This window comes from Paramisgurnus dabryanus, chromosome 8 (assembly GCF_030506205.2).
Source record: "Paramisgurnus dabryanus chromosome 8, PD_genome_1.1, whole genome shotgun sequence".
NCBI lineage: Eukaryota > Metazoa > Chordata > Actinopteri > Cypriniformes > Cobitidae > Paramisgurnus > Paramisgurnus dabryanus.
The window spans coordinates 29,159,520-29,180,426 of record NC_133344.1 but is presented as its reverse complement, the minus strand read 5'-3'; the positions used below and the strand labels follow the sequence as shown (position 1 = coordinate 29,180,426).

Below are 20,907 nucleotides of genomic sequence, written 5' to 3'. Positions count from 1 at the left end.
GTGAAACCCTTCAGAAATCACAAATATATTAGGCTTGACCACAAGAGGGCGATCTACGATAATGCATAAAATGTTTAATAATAACCAAGGCAATATATAATTTGTAAAATATGTGCGTTACTATCAATTTACACATGTATTTGCGAATTATAAATATATATATACAAATACAATGGTGATGTACACATGCATGTACTTAAATTAGGACCTAAACTATATATTGTACATAATATTACTTTTGGAAGTTCTTTAAAATGTGCACATATCTTGATATTAAGTGTCAACTACATTTAAAAATACAATCGCTGGATATTAAAGCTTTACACTTACCTCACCGAACAAGCACTGATCCAACAAAGAGGGTTATTGCGTTAAATTTGTAAGCTCCTCAACTAGTTGGAGCTGCAGGTAGACAACAGCCACACAATATAATTGGTTGATTTTTCACACTCTGACCAATCAGCGTATTGTTGCCATGTCCGTCCGACTCAGTGATTGGTGGAAGCAGCTGTCATTCATCGTGTAGGTGATGCACACTGTAATCGTGCCCAGACAAAACTTGCCTCACGCGCTGGTTTAATATAAACCACGTCGTCAACACTGGCCGCGAAACAGGAGCGGAAATTATCCGTGATAGGAATGCGCATGAAAACTTTGCTGTGAATACTGAATTACTTCAACGCAGGAGGTGGACGTGCCATTATTTCATAACCTCGTTTTCTTCTTTTCAAAGGTAAATGCGAGCGATGTTTACAAAAGTAGACAAATATTAAACTTTTGTGTTGTCATCGGCTAAATGTAAATAATGTGCAAACTTGCATTGGGATTAGGCTGTTGACCCGATGCAGGCTTTGGAGATGCTGTATGGTATCTGTTTTTGGACAGCGTGATGTGATGCAGGACCGCAGTGGTGCTTGTTTATCTCACACCTCCACTATGACATCCACGCGCGTGCCCGCGACAGCAGCAGCATCATCAGCTTTACTGCAGCATCAAAGCGCTTTAAGAGTGACATGTGTATAATCTTTGACCAAATCCTTCTGTTACGTGCGATAAGTGCTGTCAGTCTTAAATAAAGACCTATATGCGTAATGCATGCATTATTGTTTACTGCAGTTTAACCTGCGTCATACTTGTTAGTACTTTAGAGGAACAACAGCATTGCAGTGTTTATTTAAATATATGATTGTGTTTTAAATAATTTGTCGTGGACGTGTCGTTAAACCAAGTGAACACTCAGTACTAGTAGTACACTGCATTTTTGGGCTCGAGTTTCTGAAACTTGGTGAGACTGCACCATTGGGTTTGGTATTAACCTGTTAAAAGTGTAATGCTGATAAGGTTTCAGTTTGCCTATATATTACTGAGACTTGAAGAGTAGTGCTCTCTCTAGTAGTGTGAAAGTCTCAAATGTGTGTTAGTGGTTGTGATGTCATTAGAAATGAGGGCAGTATAGGTTGTGCCCTACATATCTTCTATCCATGCATCATCAGGTAGGCTATCAAGACCAGCAACGCACTTCTTGAGTTACTTTATAAAGCAATTATAAGATTGATTATTGTTTTAAATTCAATCATCTTTTCAATTCAACAGTCTTGTCTTTCACATGTCCTTTGAACAAATTCAGGAAGTGAAAATTGACAGAGCTAATTCTTGTTGCATTATATTAAGTAATGCCCTGCATTTATAAATGCAAACACAGTCGGAAAGTACAAAAAGCTGACTCAGACCACTCAGAAAATTAAATGCGGCTGTTTAAGCATATGCCGGGACAAAAACTCATTCAACAGTTTTCCTAATTATAATTTAAGAGATTTGTGCTAAAATCACCATTTACAGGCAGATTAGAAAACCAGTCTCACTGTTATTACCACTAATGCACCATTGTGTCTAGACAACCGGTTAAGGATGAGATGCAACACGAGGACATTTTCCTCTCATTTCTGCTGTTATCCCCATCAGTGATGCTCCAGTTATATAAGGAAGGTTCCTGTGGTGCATAGGCTTTAAAATGGTGAGTACAGCCCCTCTATCACAACAAATGCATCAGATCATTTACAGTAGTAGCCCTTGTAGCAAAGACATTAGAGGGGTCTGGAGAATGAATGTGGTATTTATGTTTTTGGCGGTATTTGGCCTGTGTTGATCATCCCAGACCTTCATGAAGATATGAATTTATCACTGACACACAATAGAGAAAATGTTGAGTTGTGTGTATCTTCAAAGATGCTTCATTCACAAAAAACATTTCACAAACTTTTTGAAGATCTCAAATAAATCTTTGGTGTCCCTAGAGTAAGTTTTAGCTCAAAATACCGCACAGATAATTTATTATAACATGTTCAAATTGCCACTTTGTAGGTGTGAGCAAAAATGTGCCGGTTTTGGGTAGAGCCCGATCGATATATCGGCAGGCCGATATTAGGCATTTTCCAAACTATCGGTATTGGCATTCATAATGGCCGATAAATGAATATTTAATGAAAAAAAACGGACGAAACAGCCTTCATTAGATTTCCTCACTGTTGGTGTTTTTGACAGAGCGCTCTGAACCAGTAGGTGCTGGTGGGGTCCAGATTTAGGCGTCTAACCACTGCCTGAGTCAAGTGATCAGCAATTTATATTTTGCTGTTGTTGTTATTTATCAAAACTTAAAATAATTTGTCTCCAGTCCTTTTCAAAGTTATATTTATGAACCAAGTCTTTTAAAACTGGTAACTGATTTGGTTGTTGTTGTTTTTGTGTTTTTGTTCAAAGGCCTTTACGTTTCATATCTTAAGTTTGTATTTTTATACATTTTATTTATCAGAACTTTAATATATTTTGATGTTCCTCTGTTCTGTTGTGACAATAATATAAATAATAAATAACTACAAATAACTAGGGATGCACCGATAGGATTTTTTTGGGCCGATACCGATTTAAACAGACAACTTCTGGCCGATGCCGATACCGATATTAAACAGATGTATACAATACTATACAGTTGGTCTTTTAGCTAGTTTATTTCTGCATCAAATTATTTTTACCTGAACACGGATTGGATCTAATAAACATTCAACTGACCAACATAATAAGAGAGGCACAAATTAAGCTAAAACAAATATAATAAGACAACATGACAACCTTCAAAGGTGGTTTTTGCTATTCAGCATTTATTTTATTAACGACATTAACTTATTTTTTACATATAATGGATTTCTTTATGCAGTTAATTAATAAACAATCGGTATCGGCCTTTCTCGTGCTATTGCCGATATGCCGATGGTTTCAAATTCATCAAAAATCGGCCGATAAATATCGGCGGCCGATACATCGGTGCATCACTACAAATAACTAATGTTAGGGAAATCTGTTAATGTTTTGTTGCGCTTTCTGGGAAAAAACCCCACCCGATATATCGGAATATCGGATTTTAAAAGCAACAAACATTTGTATCGGTATCGGCCTTCAAAATCCTTTATCGGTCGGGCTCTAGTTTTGGGTGTGTCCTTTAAAATGCAAATGAGTCTAAATGGCAATGCTGTGGTTGAATAGTGCAGATTAAGGGGTGGTATTATCCCCTTATGACATCACAAGGGGAGTCAAATGTCAATTAACTCTCTTTTCACATGCTTGTAAAGAATGGTTTACCAAAACTAAGTAACTGGGTTGATCTTTTTCACATTTTCTAGGTTGATATAGAAGCACTGGGACCCAATAACAGCACTCTTAAAGATGGAAAAAGTCAAATTTTCATGATATGTCCCCTTTAAGAAATAGTTCACCTGTACTTATGGAATTCAGCTTGGTGTTTACCTTTTTCTTAACATGTTCAATATCTTTTCCTGTGCCATTCGTCTTTATTAAAGTTGTGAATTCTTTATATTTGTGGATTTCTTGAGTTAATATTGATGTCTGGTGAAAATTGTTTCATTGGTAATATATGTTCTGAAAAAAATGTTGACATGTTCAATACTTATTTCTCCCACTGTATGCTTTATATATAAATATATAAAAAAGTACCCCAGCTGTCTGTCACTGGGGCATTACCTTTTAAAAGGGTCAGAATATGTACCATTAGGTACAGATATTTATACATTTGGTACCAATATGTTCCTTCGATGTACTTATATATGAACTCTTTCAGTCCAAAGCTGTACTTTTTGAAAGGGTATTTTGACCACTCTTGTGGAGTGTTACTCTGCAGTTATTAACTTATTTAGTGCATTGGGTGTTTTTTACTGGCCCAAGTTAGAAGAGTTCATCACCAAGTCCTTAAAATTGATCCCTTTTATGACTAAGGTCCCTCCTATAATCCAATTGAAAATTGATGTAAATGTTATTTCTCTGTTGTTGAAAAGTCACTCAATCGCTTGTTTTTGGCACCTGTGCCCTTTCATGATCTGTGGTACAGTCATGTTTCGGATCAGTGGTCAAACCGGTGCACGATGGGTCACGGATCAGAGCTTGGCTGATGTGTTCGGCCTGCACGTTGAAACCATTCTGAGGCTCTCTTTGCTTTTATCGATTCTGTTATGGCAATGCGAAACCTGGTTTGAATTTGAAGCTAATTTGTAGCTGACTAAGGAGGGATGTAAACATTCATTTTTCTGCCAAATGCATGCATGGTTTAAACAATATAGTGCATTATAAAGAAGTAAATGGAAGAAGACAAGCTTCAAGAAAAAAATGTACACATTTGGTACCAATGGTCTCTGAGGTACTAATATTCACTCTTTGGGTGCAAAGGTGTACTTTTTGAAAGGGTATCGCCCCAGTGACAGCTAGGGACCATTTGTTTTTCACTGTGTTTATTTCTATGTACATCCTGTTGAAAGGATCAACACTGCACAGCTCTGAATAGCATAACCAAAATCAGCTGATTATGCTGGTTAACATAATGGCTATGCTGGTCCACCAGTCTGGACCAGTATGGAACATCATTCCGGTCTATGCTGGTCTTCTCAGCACAAGTCAAGACCAGTGAGTGGATCCTTTAGCTGAAATGATTTACAGTACATGTCCATTAAATAAGCATTCACTATTACTAAACCATTAGTAATCCACTCTTACCACAAATTGATTTAACCTTAAGAATCAGCCTTAGATTTAAGTTTAAATACAACATTGAGAAGAAACCTGTATTAGCTTTGAAAAAAGCCCTCGGTCTAAATACTGTGTGTGCGTGTGTGTGTGTGCAAGAAACCAAAACATCCATTATCTCATCTATAATGCATGTTATCATTGGCGTATCACTAAATGCATTGTTTGGTCTCTGACTTTTCAGCATTACATCTTCACTGGGCCCTTAAATATCCTTACGGCCATTGTGTGCATACTGAAGTCACCAGAATGCAAAAGAGTTTATTTGTAGACGTATGACAGTAGGAGCGTGTGTTTGCCCCTTTCCACTGCCGTGTGTTTGTGTGGGTAATGGCTTCGGCCTATCAGTGGATTCTTTATGCTCCGACCCCACGCTTTGGCTTGGAAACAATACAAAGTACATAAAAGCTGCTTTTCTCTACAGACTTTTAAAATATGCTCTCCCCTGCCTCAACAAAGCCTTACAAATGAAAGGAGTACAAGACAGCATCAGACTGCTGCTTTTTTAAAGGGAGAAACATATAGCTGTGATAGTCATCCCGAGGTATCCCCATGTGTGTACGCAGGTGTATACCTCCCACCCCGCCCCACCACGGCCCTCACCTGTGTGTTGCGGTGCTTCCCTTGTGAGCCGACCTGGGCCGGCAGCCCCTTCTTGCACCGCCCGCCGACCCGGTCCATGGTTACCATGACGCGCTCCAAAACCTTCCAGGCGTACCTTCCCAGTTGCCACCGTACCTACAGCTGCATCCACTGCAGAGCACACCTCGCCAACCATGATGAACTCATCTCCAAGGTAAATAGCAAGCTGCGAATGAATAACCCAATAACAGGTGTAGGTACAGGGCAGGAACAAACATGTTTGTTAACCGTACAACACAAACATATTGACATGCAGTGTGAACTTCCTGTTTGATGTCATGAGTCAGGTCTGCCTAGATGAAGATGAAAAGCTCATTTATATATGAAAGTGACCTCATGTGTTCTCTTTCTGTCTTTTAGTCCTTTCAAGGAAGTCAGGGCAGAGCATATCTGTTCAACTCTGTGTAAGTTTATTTTTGTTTAAGAAAATCTCATTTTCACTTAACTGCTTCTGCTGGTACATTAATTAAGCGTTTATGCCGTATAAACAAGAAAAGGATAACGTCAGACGCTATCGTAAAAAATAGATGCTGACAGGGTGATCAAGACCACATGCAGTGCGGATGGGTGATTCTCACGAAATCCAGATTTAAGTGTGCAGCATCAGATTTTTTAAAAAGCCCTTGAAGTCCATTTTTTTGCACATATAAGACTAAGGTCTAAACTTACTATAACCATTTATTTTTAGAGGATTTAAAAAATATTTCCTATAGAATTATTTACATTTTTTAGATATGATATATCATTATCAAAAATTGTCATTGTACCGCATGATATTACATTAAATATATGCATTAACAAACTCATGTTTCGGTAATGAGAACTAAAAAGTTGTCTAGGTACTATGACAAACAAAATATTAACTTTTATCTGGAGAGAAAAAATAAGAACTGCTTACCTGTTAGCCAACTTGAGTGTCACAGTCAATTATGTCCCTTCCAACAATTTATTTTTTTGAAAATGTTAGTTCCTTTAGGACTTAAACATTGATTGAAAATTGTTGCAGAGGATGAGAAAATTGGTCTTGAACACATTTATATTCCTTATTATTGTCTCTACATTTACCAATGATCACCAAATACCACATGTTTCTGTACTGTAAAAAGCTTTTAATTTTGTTAATTATAAATATTTCCATGTCAAAGAACCCAAATCTAGTCATGGATACGTTGCAGTAATGAAAATGTTCCCCTTAAATGTGGAAAAAACAACAAAATCGGTTTGTATGATGTCATTTGAAATCATGTGCAAAATAGTACATGTGCAAAATCTTATTTTGATACTCTTACTTTGCATTTACTTTTTTTATCTAAATGTCTCATAAGTCTTATTTCACGAGAATCACCCAGATGTGTTTCATATCACCCTAAAACTGTTGAATGTTGTACATAAAAAACACTAAAATATGAACATTTTATCTATATTTTATGGTTTTGTTGCAAAAGTTGTCATATAAATTTTAGCTCAAAGGTACTGTATGGGTTTTTAGCGACATCTAGTGGTTAGATTTTGAATTGCAATCAACCTCAATTTCAAAATGCAATGAGAAGATACGATAGCTGCCACTGGACAAACATGTCGTCTGAGACAATGTAGTAATAATAATAATAATAACTTTAATAATAATAACTTTAATTTATATAGCGCCTTTCAAAAACCCAAGGACGCTTAACAAACACTTCTGTGGGTGCTCCATGTAGGGACGAACCGCTCTCTCTAGAAAGATTTGTCCGTTTATGACTACTGTAAAAACATGACGGCGACTTCCATGTAAGGAGACCCACAGTGTATGTAGATAAAAACGCCTCATTCTAAGATAATAAAAACAATACAGTTCATTATGTAAGGTCTTTATACACCACTGATAATATAATTATGTATATTATTCAAGAGATCCTTCTAAAAGTTACACACTGCACCTTTAAATTGACATTGTATAAAAAGTTGATATGCACAATTTTTTATAGCACTTTATTTTTACATAAAGCATTACTAATATTTTTAAATACCTTAAAAATGTTAGATTTTTTTAGATTTTTAAATACAATTTTAGATATGCATATTTGCTTGCTATAACTATAATATTAATGTTTAAAGTAAAAGTATAGTTCCACTTTTAACTCTTTCGCCGCCAGCGTTTTTAAAAAAAGTTGCCAGCCAGCTACAGCGTTTTTCATGATTTTCACAAAAGTTTAATGCCTTTCAGAAAATGTTCTTCTTTAAATATGTAAACATGCAATATATCAAATGAAAGAACAAACCCTCTGCTTTCAAACAAAAAAACTGTTTCATCCTACCTTCAGTGGTTCTTTTGTAATCAGCTTTTGAATATGAGTAGGTTTCTGCAAAAAAAAAAACACATTTTGAGCAAAAAGCAGAGATAATTCAATTTTTGTGACGGACTTTTCATAGAGATCCCATTCAGAGCGATCTTTAAAACAGACACGGACATGCAGCTGCTTGCCATAGGGCAATACTTCCGGGTTTAAAAAGTTGCGGAACCTGGTGGATAATAGCGGTATTGCGGAAAGCTGGAAATACTTGTCATTGGCAGGGAAGTGTTTTCTCTTGATTGACGAGATATCTCGTCAATGGTGGCGAAAGAGTTAAGCATACGTAAGGGTCTCGCAAATTCCGCACACGCTGTATGCGCACTGCGAATTTTTGTAACGGCACGTACTTAGTACACATGGGTCACATATGTGCGTACAGGAGAATGTAGCATGTAGCCCAGGAGATGCATTGCATTTTGTCGCAATGTGCATGCGTTGAACGTCTTTGTACACGTATCAGTCAAATAAACTATGCTTATGTATATATGTAAATATATGGGCTTGTTTAAAGGCGGGGTGCATGATTTTTGTCGGGCAGACTACCAAAACACACTTGTAGCCAATCAGCAGTAAGGGGTGTGTCTACTAACCTACATCGTGGCCTGGGTTGTTTATGTGTGGGGTGGGTCTATCAAAAGAAGGTCCAGATTCTATTGGGGTAGGGGAGTGTTTGCTTAGGTAATTTCAAATGTCAACGTTGGCTTTCAGAGATCATGTACCCCGCCTTTAATAGCACTGTAAATTTAATGGTCATATTGTTTTCACAAGTGGTAAGGCTAAGGTGTTTGTGTTTTGTAATGATACCGTTCATCCGATATTTCTTATGTATTTTTTTATTTGAATGTACTTTTGTATTTACTGTAAAGTAACCATTGGATACTGTCCTATATTTACTGTTAAGTAGTGATGGGAGAAACAAAGCTTTTCGAAGATTTGAATCAATTGAACCAATTGCTTCGCAAATTGATTCAGTTTTTCGAAGCATTCGAAACACCATACAAGCTGGCGACACCTGCTGGTCAAAATAGTGTAAAAGCAGCAAGATCTGTCCAAACATTTTACACTTTTTACAAAACAATAGCAAGATTGTTCTTAAAATAAGTTTTTAAGAAAAATAAATTATTTGATTTAATTAAGACATAATTAAAAGTGTATTCTGTGTTTTTAGTTTTATTTATGAAAAACAAATCATTAAAACGAACTCCCTTTTTAATTATGCACATTTTTGTCATTAAATCTGTCCATAAACAAAAAGTAGACCAAATGGTAGTGTTATTAGTCAGAAGGATGAATGTTTTATAAACTTTTATAATAAAACTGACTCGAGTTACCTACACTGGTCATTTGTGATCAACTCCCCCTAGTGGTGAATCGTCGGATTTTCGAAACAGTTATGACATAATGAAGCCTCGTTTGCTAAAATCACGTGACTTTTGCCAGTTTGAAATAAGCTCCGAACCAATGATTCGAAACAAAAGATTCGTAAATGTAAATGTCAAGAAGCGTGCTTCGAAATCGCCTTTCACTACTGTTAAGCCGTTTAATACAAATTGTGAGCTGCCTGATTATTAGTTGCGACTAATCGTTTGCAGAATAAAAGTTTTGTTTACATTAATATATGTGGGTGTACTGTGTATAATAATTAAATATAAAGTGTATATACACATGCAAGTATTTCTTACATGCACGTGTGTGTATTTATATAGACATAATTATTATACACAGTACACCCACATATGTTATGTAAACAAAACTTTTTATTCTGCAAACGATTAGTCGCAACTAATTGTTAGGTAACCCTACTTATAATAAAAATGGTATGTTTTATTGCATTAAATATTTAAATTGCACCAGATCAGTAGTCCAGTATCCATGTGTGTTGCTGTTATTAAGATATTATGATTATTGACCAATCAGATTTGAGTATTCCAGAAAGTCTAGTAAACAGTTCATGCATAACACTGTCATGTCCTCTAACCTGATTGTACTTTGGTAATGTTGTGTCTGATTGTATCTCAGGGTGAATGTGGGATGTGGCCCTGCAGAGGAGAGAGTTCTGCTGACTGGACTTCATGCAGTTGCAGACATCTACTGTGAAAACTGCAAAACCACATTGGGCTGGAAATATGTAAGAAAACATTACCAGACAGTATAACAGCTCTTTTAAAGTAATGATCTTCTAGCTAGCTGCTTATTTTCAAACGGTAAAGAAGAAAATGAATGTTTGCATGTTTATATGGCATGCAAGTCAATCACATGGACATTATGCAATTCATAATCACCAATGTGATGCGAGTGTAAGCATGCTCATAGAGGCTTGTCTAAGCAGGACACATTCCTCGCGTGGCGTCCGTTTTTAATTGGCAGCTTTGCCGCATGCCGATTGTTTTTTCCACATATCAGCGCAACTGGATTTCCGGTCGCCCTTGACAGCGGGATTATAAGCAGTGTTGACCGATTTAAACGTAAGCATGTGATAAACCTACACACAAGGATATAGGTTACCACCCGTAGAGGCCCTGTTATTTATACACACGGGAGCAGAGATGTTTGACACAGTGACCTTCTACAGATATCTGATGAGCTCCTCTCAGCACCTTCAGCTATTTAAAGAAAAGACAGACAGGATATTGAATGTTGAATAGTCGAATAAAGATGCTTAAACATGTTAGAGGATTTTGCATCTGAACTCTTTTTATACTTTTGCACGAACCTTTCAATATCACCTCTGTTCTTGTGTTCCATTCGCCTCCTGTTACAGGAACATGCATTTGAAAGCAGTCAGAAGTACAAGGAGGGCAAGTTCATCATCGAACTCGCCCACATGATCAAAGACAATGGCTGGGAATGAACAGACGCCTGGGAGAGTCGAAGTGGATGACGGGTGAATGCGTGGGTGGATGACTGACTTTGGTTTGCCATTACCCTCTTAAAACCTAAAATTCCTCCATCTCCTGCTGACACACACGCACCTCGTCCCCGGGTGCCCACCCGGACCGGTATCGGGAGAGAGGGCCGCCCCGGGTGGGCGTTGTGTGCCTGGAGGAGAGCGCGTGCGTGTGTGTGTGTCCTCCCCGATGCGTGGGAGCACACTGAGATACATGAATGCATACACAAGGTGTACAGACGTACATGCACACACATACGCCAAAGCATGTCATGCTTGTTTGTACTGTACGCAGCTCTATTCATACGTGTGACATAAGGCAGGGCTCTGAGGGCACGCTGCGCTTGGCAGGATCGGGGTCATGCGTTGACAGAACTGATGGGGGTCTCTCCACATTCTGTTTGTAAGAAACTACCAGGGTTTTTCCCATTCAGCTGAGGATAGCACCATCTGTACAATCGTGGAGGCCTGGCGCACGCAGATAGCAGAGAGGTCTGGAGAGATCAGTGAATGAGGCTCTTAAACCAATGATTCAAATGAAGTTTACCCCTCCTGCTTTTAAAGAGATAATGCACATGAAATAAAAAGTTGTTTTAAAGGCAAATGGCAATTTAAAGAAAAATATATAGGCTAGTCTTCACTTAATAATGAAGGTAAATGGGGACTGGCACCATAAATGACAATAAATGTATCATGATAGTGGTCTGTACATTTTGTTAACTAATATATGAGGAGCTCAGATGCAAAAGCTGCTTAGCGTCACCTCTGTCAAAAATGAGATGTTATGCTCTCTGTCATTTTCATCAAATAAAATCCCTGCCTCGGGCCATTAAAAAACTGCTTTGTTGGAGACAAAGAACTCGCTAAACGCTATGTCGATTTTTTTAGCAAAGTCCTCTTAAGTGCAATAAAGATAAATTGGATGAACATCGGCGTGTGAAACGACCGTGTTTCACATTCAAACTTAAACCTGAAACAACCCGAACATGGCAGTCACATGGATCACAGCGCCCCCCTGATATGTGGTTCAGTTTCTTCATTTTTACATTCTGACTTTCATCATTTGCAATGTTTGCAGTTACATCTTTAGTGATTTTGCAACTGGTTACTATGTCAATATCCAAAAAAGTGGATTTTATTTGATACAAAAAGCTTGTGTGCACATAGAGGGTTTTTCAGCGAAACACAGTCAAATTTGTTAAAAACCAATAAAAAATGTCTTAAGGCATTTAAGTCACTGACTAAGGTGCTGATCACACCAAACGCGTTTATGGCAATTGCAGGCGCCTTTTTGAATGACTTTGGCCAGAGGGCAATTCACAACCAAGACATTAAAAAATTGATTCGGCGATGCTGCCACGCCTACATGTCACGTCTGGTCGGCTTGCCAAGCTTTTGTAGTGTAAACGCACATGTGGTTGAATGTGTTTGAACAGCCACACGCGAGCGCCTTCTCTCCGCCCATTTATCTAATCTGAGGTACTGAACACAATGTTTTACGTCTTTTTTGACTTCTGGCACGAACACACAGTGTACAGCGCTATGTTTAGCCTTTCATTGATAAAACTAAAGCGGCTGATCTCCGCAGTTTCATTTTACAAGCGTGTGAAAGTTGCATGATCTTATTTCATCAATTGCGCTGAAATATCAGAGAAAGCTCTAACATATGCATGTACAAAACACTGTGCAGCATATTTACTTACTACACAAGCAGTGGACTCAGACATAATATTAGTTTGCGTCCATATAAACTCGTCATTACTCCCGCTCGCGTTTAAAAAACAAGTTGCAAAGTAGAGAAATGTTCATCTGACAGGAAGTTTTGTTTTATCAGGTATATGCGTGTACCATATTTTTCCATTGACAGCACGATTAACATGGCAGGGCATCACTGGGTTTAAGGTCAGATATTATATTTCATAAAAGTTTAGTCTAAAAATGCCATAGTATTTTTTGTGCTTTCAAAAAAAAAGGTAAGAATCGAACCGTGGCCTCAGAATTGAAAATTTAATCGAATCGAGGATTTGGAGAATCGTGACACCCCTAACAGAGAGCATTATGCACACTGTTTACATGAGCCCAAGGCCTTGCGTTGTTTGCAACTGTCCGAAGCACGCGCTTTTGAAGGAGCGCTGAGAGCGGAATAGCATCCAACGTCAGTTGCGTCTTTCCATTGTCCACTTGAATTAAGCGAGAGGCGGGCCTTACGTTGTGGTTACAGGGGGTTTACAGTTGCTTGAACTCCACTCACTCACTCCTGTGTGTTTGTGCACCTTTCAACCTCAAACAAGATCAGAGCAAGCGTCCTCTTTTTAAAGTTTCTTCTAATAAATCAAGTTAAGAGCAAAAGAGCGCTTACGCTTCAATATTTGACTGACAATACAGGTGACTCTGCGGTTGCCTAGCAATACAAAAAGCCGCGCTGCACTGCTCTTTTTCAAGTGATCAAAGTGCGTTCACACCACCACCGACGAGAGCGTAAAAAAATGCTCTGGCTGCCCTGCCAACAACGCTATAGAAAAAGTGTCTCTGATGCGCAAATTCACTCTTTGGACTCCTGGAGGTTTCCGCCTTCCAATTGGTTGCCGTCAAACGTTTCCGTCTTCCGATTGGTTGCCGCCAAACTTTTGCGTCTTCCGATTGGTTGCCGCCAAACTTTTGCGTCTTCCGATTGGTTGCCGTCAAACTTTTCCGTCTTCCGATTGGTTGCCTGCGAACCGCGTCATAGCTCATTACCATTAAGTTGAGCTGATTTCAACTCCGTCCATGAGGCGCCGCGCCACTGCTCCCCGTCGGCTCTCATTAAAAATGAATGACTTCCGGACACTTTGACGCTCTCGCCGGTGGCAGTGTGAGTGTACAGTAATAACCTTTTTATTGCCATCAAAGTGAAATTACTGAACCTAAACATAAGAGAGTGATAAAAATCTCATTTACAAGAAAACATTTCAGCCGCACATCAGAGGGTTTTGCATCTGAACTTCTCATTTGAAATATTTTGAATCCAGCTCTATGTGGGAAAAAGACCAACATTTAAGTATTCCAAGATGAAATCTTGTAAGCTGTATAATGACAGCATTTTCATTTTTTGGCGTACTGTCTCTTTAAGAAAAGATATGGATCTCATCGACTTTAAAAACATGCAGCCCACATTAACATGAATGTAAACCTTTGTGTATAGCAGTTTACAACGTGTTGTATCTGGACATTTTTGTGTCTGTGTACCATGTTAACAGTTTGTGCCGGTCCCAGTTTCAAGGTGTGTATTTGTAGCGAGTGTTCTTGCTGTTAGTGGACTCTTTTGGGACTAATGAAATTAGGTAAGACACTGTACACTGCCTCTCCATTAGATTTGTATAATAAAAATCAATCCACTCTTGAAAGCTCCTGTGTGCCCAAGACAACTGATATACAATTCACTTCAGTGTCGACATCATTAACCAAAGACCCAACCTCAAATTAGTTGACCAACACAAAAAATTGCTTTTTAATTCTTTGCTTGGGGCAGACAATGGTGGGGTGTGGAGTTGTATAGTCAGAAAGCAAGCTTATTGACATTTTTCTCTCTAAAATGTATTATTTACTTGTTGAAATGACTATATAATGAATATATGTTTGTGTGTGTATACAGCTATTTATTCACAGCTGATTTTCATCTGTGTCAGGGACTAAATTGTTGCGTTTGTTTTAAATTATTATGACTGTCATCCTAGCATTATCACAATTCATGTCTTGACACCAAATTTACTACTTTTGTACTCCTGTAAGACGTTTTAACTGTAGTGCGTTTTATAAATGGAGGTGGAGAGGATAATGATGTTATTGGCACTGATCGATATTGATATAAAATATCAATAAAGTTGAAATGTTGACTGGTTTGTGTGATTGTTTTATTTTTGTTGGTAATTCTGAATGCTGAAGAAATAATTGCTTTTTTTTGCAATGATAGCTCAAACCAAAATGTACTGTGGAGGGAGTCTATTCAACAAAAAGTCTTCTAAAGCCATAATATACCTTTGTGCATCTTTAAAGGTGCCAAAGAAAGCATTGAAATAATATATCTGCATAGAAGGTATGTGACTTTAATAAGTGCAAAAATGATCCAGAAACAGTTTTACATGTCCATATACAACTCTAGAATTTATCCCCAAAATGAAATGGTCTATTTTTACCTTATTTTAAAAGGTCATGAATAATAATGTTGAGCTCTGCTCTGATTGGCTGTTTCTTAGAGCGGCTCATTTCAGTAGCTCTGTGTGTGTGTGTGTAAACAGATCTTATGTTTGAGCCTGTATCAGACGAAGATATAGAATTTAAGTAATAATTTATTGTTGGAGATTGTTAAAGGGGTGGTTTAACGGTATTTCATGCATTCTGACTTTTAAACACCGTTAAGTGTTGTTTCCTCATGCTAAACATATGCAAAGTGTCAAAAAAGCAGTTGGATGTGTTACAAAGTATTTCTGTGACGACTGCACAAGTTTCAGAATTTTTTTCCATGGCATGAAATATATTTTTTTTTGCATTGACCATTTCTTTTTCTTGTCACTCGCACAAATTTCTATTAATAAGTTTTTGTGTTTGTGGTACGACTTTCTTTTTTGTGTTATTTTATGTAATGTTTTCTTATAGTTTTTCCTATTTTCTTACCATTGTCGCTTTGGGTTGGTGTTAGAATCACTTTCTGTTACATTTTAAGACATCCTAACCCCAACCCCAAGTGACACCGATTTAAAAGGGGGTGAGAAAACAATACATAAAATGACACGAAAAAGAAAGTTGTGCTCAATGCACAAAAAAAGCTGAATTTCATGCCATGGACACAAATAAATTAATCAAATTTTTTGTTACTATAACACGACTTGCCATGAGATCATGTTGATTTAGCAGATGGTTTTATCTAAAGCTAGTGCTGTAGGGATGATGTATTTTGTAGGCTAACCCGGAAGTTAGCGGGACGCTGGTTCCCTTGCAAAACAGCCTATTAATTTTCCCCAGACTTTTGTGTTATTATAAAAAATAAGCATTGTGTTTAACAGAATTGTATGACATTTACACGTTTTGTCCAAGTTAGTCTTCACTGATGAACACAACTTTTATAAAGTTTGAAGTCAAAATTCGGCATTTATAGTTCTAGTAAACACATACAACTTCATAATTCTTAAAATTTGTGATGTATAACTTGTTGGAGTCATTTCATAGAACAGGTTCACATTGTAGCTATATGTTAGAGATGTATTGCTCAAACTTTTCAAACACTCTCGAGTTGATAACGCAGACATGGAAAATGAGGTAAAAATCCAGGTGTGGACAAAACAAGCATTCTTTCAATATGGAGGAGCTTAAAAAACAAGATGTGTCAGTGTGTTGTTCCAGGGACTGTGCCAGGCTTTCAGATACCCGAGCATCTCCTCTTTACACGGACAGATGGCTCTGTGTTTGCATTGGGGGCTGCGTCTCTTAGCAACTGCCTGCCTTTCTCCTCGATTTGCGGAGGAGGCGGTAAGTGCGTGTCTCCAAAGGCCTGGTGTCATTCGGTGTCTGGGTCCCACTCGCAGCATTTAGATCATACAGCTTACTGAGAGAGGTTGTTTAAGGTCTGTCTGAGCCGTGCTGGTGTTTTTCTAATGGCCATGCAGGGTGAATAAAGATGACGTATGCTTGTTGATGAAGCAGACAGGAAGCACAAATGTATACACATTTTTTCTTTAATGCCTGTATGCTCTCATTGCGGAGTTATCGGCTGACCTAACTTACTGGACATAGAAAATAAGATTGAACACCACTGTCTCGCCCAACTGGTCACTCAAAACAATGAAAGGAAGTTAACCGATAACCGATGACGTCAGTGTTAGTCACAGAGAAATGAACACAAGCCACAACATTATTTCTTCTGTGTCGTGAATGTGCCACGTTTGAATGCAGAAGTGAGATTGAGAGTTGTGAAAATGTTTGTTTTTTTGTAAATACACACTAAACATAATATGCCGTGATGCATTACTACCTTAGGCGTGCATTATTTTTGAATAACTCAACGGCACATTGTCAGTAATTCCACACACACACACACACACACACACACACACACACACACACACACACACACACACACACACATATATATATTAGAGCCCGACCGATATATCGGCAGGCCGCTATTAGGCATTTTCCAAACTATCGGTATCGGCATTCATAATGGCCGATAAATGAATATTTAAAAAAACGGATGAAATAGCCTTCAAGCATGTCATGAGTGTTGCCGTTGTATAGTTTGTCCACCAGAGGGCACTCTACAACCTCCCTCTCTCTCCCAGCCAGGGTCGGGCAGAGAGAACAACGGTTAAGTGAGTTCATGGTGAGTTGGTCACGAGAAAATAAAAGAAACAAGTGTCTTTATAAAGTGCATTATCATATTATTTTAGTTAAAACTCATAAATAACTGCAAATAACTAATATTAGGGAAATCTGTTAATGTTTTGTTGCGCGTTTCTGGGAAAAATACCGGCAGCTATATCGGAATATCGGATTTTAGAACCAACAAACATTTGTATCAGTATCGGCCTTCAAAATCCTTTATCGGTCGGGCTCTAATATATATTTATAATATTTTGCATCTGGTCTTTTCATAGCCTATAGTGACTCATGTGGCGTGACCATAGACTGTAAAAAAAGATGGACGACGCGACGTCGCCTCCCACCATTGTAATGAATTGAAGCCAAAAATGTCCGATCACGGTCGCCGCCATGTTACGTAAAAACGTCAGTTAGGAGCCAAGGAATGCGCAGAAGGAATCGTCCGTGGAGCCAGAGGCGGAGCTGCGGTATCAAACTTCCGCCCAATCGCCCGCGCGACCAATCAACCACGCCAATCATAACGTCACGCCCCGTTTCTATTGCATCAAATTACAAGCTAAAATGAAACTTACCACAATAATGAACACTGGAACATATATTAGCGTGAGAACAACTACTTGAAAGGACCAAAACCATCTTTCGGAAACTTTTATTGGAAGTGTAAATATTTTTTTTTATTTAGAGCAGAGTCCCATTCGTTTGAATGGAGAGGGCGGGGTTTATGACTTGTACTGCAGCCAGCCACCAGGGGGCGATCAAAGAGCCAGAGGCTTCACTTTTTAAGGCTTATGAGGCACACCCGGGCGTGACAGACAATGTTTGAGTCCAGAGATTGAATTTCAAAGGGGGATGAAAGTGCGGTTCAAAATGGAGAGGATTTCCATCGTTTATAATAGTCTCCAAATGCTATGCTAGTTTCTTTATAAAGGATTTTTTTGCATCTGCGGGAATCGAACCATCAACCTCTGGGTTACACACACATATCTGACTCGCTAACCACTAGGCCACAATGCCTGGACAAAACAAATCTGTGAATCGTGGTGACTTTTACCTCCAATCTGTGTGAGCTTTCTTAAACCTTTATTTAAAGGATAATTCCGGTATTTAACACTTTGAGCCTCATTTCTGGTTTGTATTGGATGAACTACAGTGATGGACACAGAAATTTTGACAGTGGGTCGTGTCTTGAGTTTTTGACTCGTTTAGAAGCGTCTCTTGACTGCTTCAGAATGGAAGTCAATGACCATGCCCAAACATGTCATTAAAACAACACTTAACGTTCATTTTCAAAACTGTGCTACTCACCAAGTGGTTTGTGGTGTTCGTAACGCGGGCGTAAAAGCTTTGGTGTGCACGCCCCCTAACAGATGAGTGTGCCGTTCCCCTAAAATTATGACCATCGTATGATCTCACTGTGAGTGTACCATGACCTCACATTCTGACTATAGTATGAGCTCACTGTGAGTGTACTATGACTTCAAATTGTGACCATGATATGAGCACACAGTAAGTGTGGCGTGACCTCACATCATGATAGTATGAGCACACAATGAGTGTGGCATGAGCTATTGTCACGATCTGAGGTCACAGCGCATTCACTGTGCACTTAAACTATGTTCACGATGTGAGGTCCTGATACACTCATTGGCTATGTTTACATGCACAAAATTTTGTTAATCCAACTGAATTTAATACAAATTAAGGTTATGACGATACAGTTTACATGTACCCTAAACATTGCAATCTGCAATCTAAAGCATCCCAATGACTATTCACAGCCCAAATACCAATAACTTAGCAACGAAATCATTTAATCTTTAACCTGCAGAAAAAAAACAACTGGTGAAAAAAGTTTAAACAGATACAGAGGACTTGGCAACGCTACGCTGCGTACGGCATCTTTTGTTAGAGTTCACGCTTTATCTCTGGATAAAAGTAAAAACTGAGTTGGAGAAAGTTGTTATTAAGAAGTATTCAGAAATAGGTAATGAAAACATACTTTTCAAAAGGCGCAACACTATTTTATTGCTTTAAGTAGCTTAACGTTTTAAAAGTACACATAAACGCTGCAGAATGTACATCGCGTGTACAGCGCATGACCCCATAGACGTTACATTCATAATGCGTGATGCATTACCTTGTTGTTGCTTGTTTCTGTGACGAGAATCATGTGATATAAGAGGTAAATATAATATGTGAACTTGGAGCATGTTCTGCGCATGTGCACAATGTATTTTTGCATCCGATTATGAAAATACTACGATTCATGCGTTTACATGCATACTTTTCTCCTGCTGATCGGATCAAAGATCGGAGTACACCACCCCCTTCAATACGATCCAAATTTGCATCTGATCATCCTAAATCGTATTGATTAAGGTGTTTAAATGCAGACTTTTCAATACGATTGAGCCATCAATACGATTACAAACAGATTATTTGGTTGCATGTAAACGTACCTATTTTGCACTCATACCATGAACTCAACATACTGAAATCACAATGAGTTCACATTGAATATCATGGTATTAGAATGGTGTGAGGTCACTGTGATCATCGCGTGATCTCACGTGGCACAATCGTGTCCCTCGCAATACGAGTAGTGGCTCACCGAAAGTCTTACACAAAGGAGCTCAAAGATGGCGGGGCCCACATTTACGTCAAAAATAAGGTGGATGTAAAAAACATCTTTAAGAGAATAGTTTATCCAGTCATTAATTTCTCATCCTTTTGTTGTTCTAAATCTGTAAGAATTTATTTTTTCTGATAAACACAAAATAAAATATTTTGATAAATGATGGTAAGCAGCACACAGTGGATTGTAACCATTGACTTCCATTGTATTTGTTGTTCCAACTATGGAAGTCAATGGTTAAAATCAGGTGTGTGGCTACTATCATTTATCAAAATATCTTTGTTTGTGTTCATACAGGACAGGTTTAGAACAACATGAAGATGCGAAAATGATGAAAGAATTTTCATTTTTGGGTGAACCTTTGATATCCAAGATTAATGGTCCTTATATGAATGAATATCATTTAAAAAATGTAGCCTTCAGAATTTAGTTAATGCACGTTAATATAACCACCAAACTATTGGTATCGGCAGATATCCGTCTGAATAATATAAAGGCAGAGGTGCCTAACCCAACCAAATGAAGTGTCTGGAGAGGTAATGAGTCAGCGGAAAATCAAAAACAACAAAGAACAACGAGTGCACTCATGTTCCTGAAGCATCAGACTGCAGCATGGAAACACTGCACTCTGATCGGATCGCTTCTGTTTATTGGCTTGTGAAAGTGGAGTCCTTGGGGAGAACTGTCTTTTTGTGGCCAATGACCTCACATCTGCATCTGCCTTAACATGCAGTGCCTGCTTATTTGTAACGTTTAACACAATGGCTTTGGGGAAGGTATAGGTTACCCCAAAAATGAAATGTCTACATTTTACTCACTCCAGTCTCATGTCTTTAAATACTTTTTAAGTCCTTTCGGAGCTTGACATCCCCCATTCACTTCTTCACTGAAAGATACATAAATATTCTTTCAACCCAAATCTTTGTCGTCGCGGAAAAATCTTGGATAAGTAATGACATGAGAGTAGGAAA

The 20,907-nt window shown here is 38.3% G+C and overlaps 1 protein-coding gene across 3 annotated transcripts; it reads left to right on the top strand.

Moving 5' to 3' along the window:
* Positions 1-557: 557 nt before the first annotated feature.
* Positions 558-14,825, top strand: ypel2b (yippee-like 2b). Of its 3 annotated transcripts, XM_065281453.2 has the most exons (7): positions 558-733; positions 1,895-2,014; positions 4,821-4,965; positions 5,652-5,881; positions 6,088-6,131; positions 10,080-10,188; positions 10,822-14,825. In XM_065281453.2, exons 3-7 carry the CDS (start codon positions 4,935-4,937, stop codon positions 10,909-10,911), a joined length of 504 nt encoding a protein of 167 aa, XP_065137525.1. In that variant the 5' UTR covers positions 558-733; positions 1,895-2,014; positions 4,821-4,934; the 3' UTR covers positions 10,912-14,825. The 3 variants fall into 3 exon arrangements, with proteins under 3 accessions (XP_065137525.1, XP_065137527.1, XP_065137526.1); XM_065281455.2 differs by lacking the exon at positions 4,821-4,965 and having other exon boundaries at positions 567-733; XM_065281454.2 differs by lacking the exons at positions 1,895-2,014; positions 4,821-4,965 and having other exon boundaries at positions 568-733.
* The last annotated feature ends 6,082 nt before the right edge of the window (positions 14,826-20,907 follow it).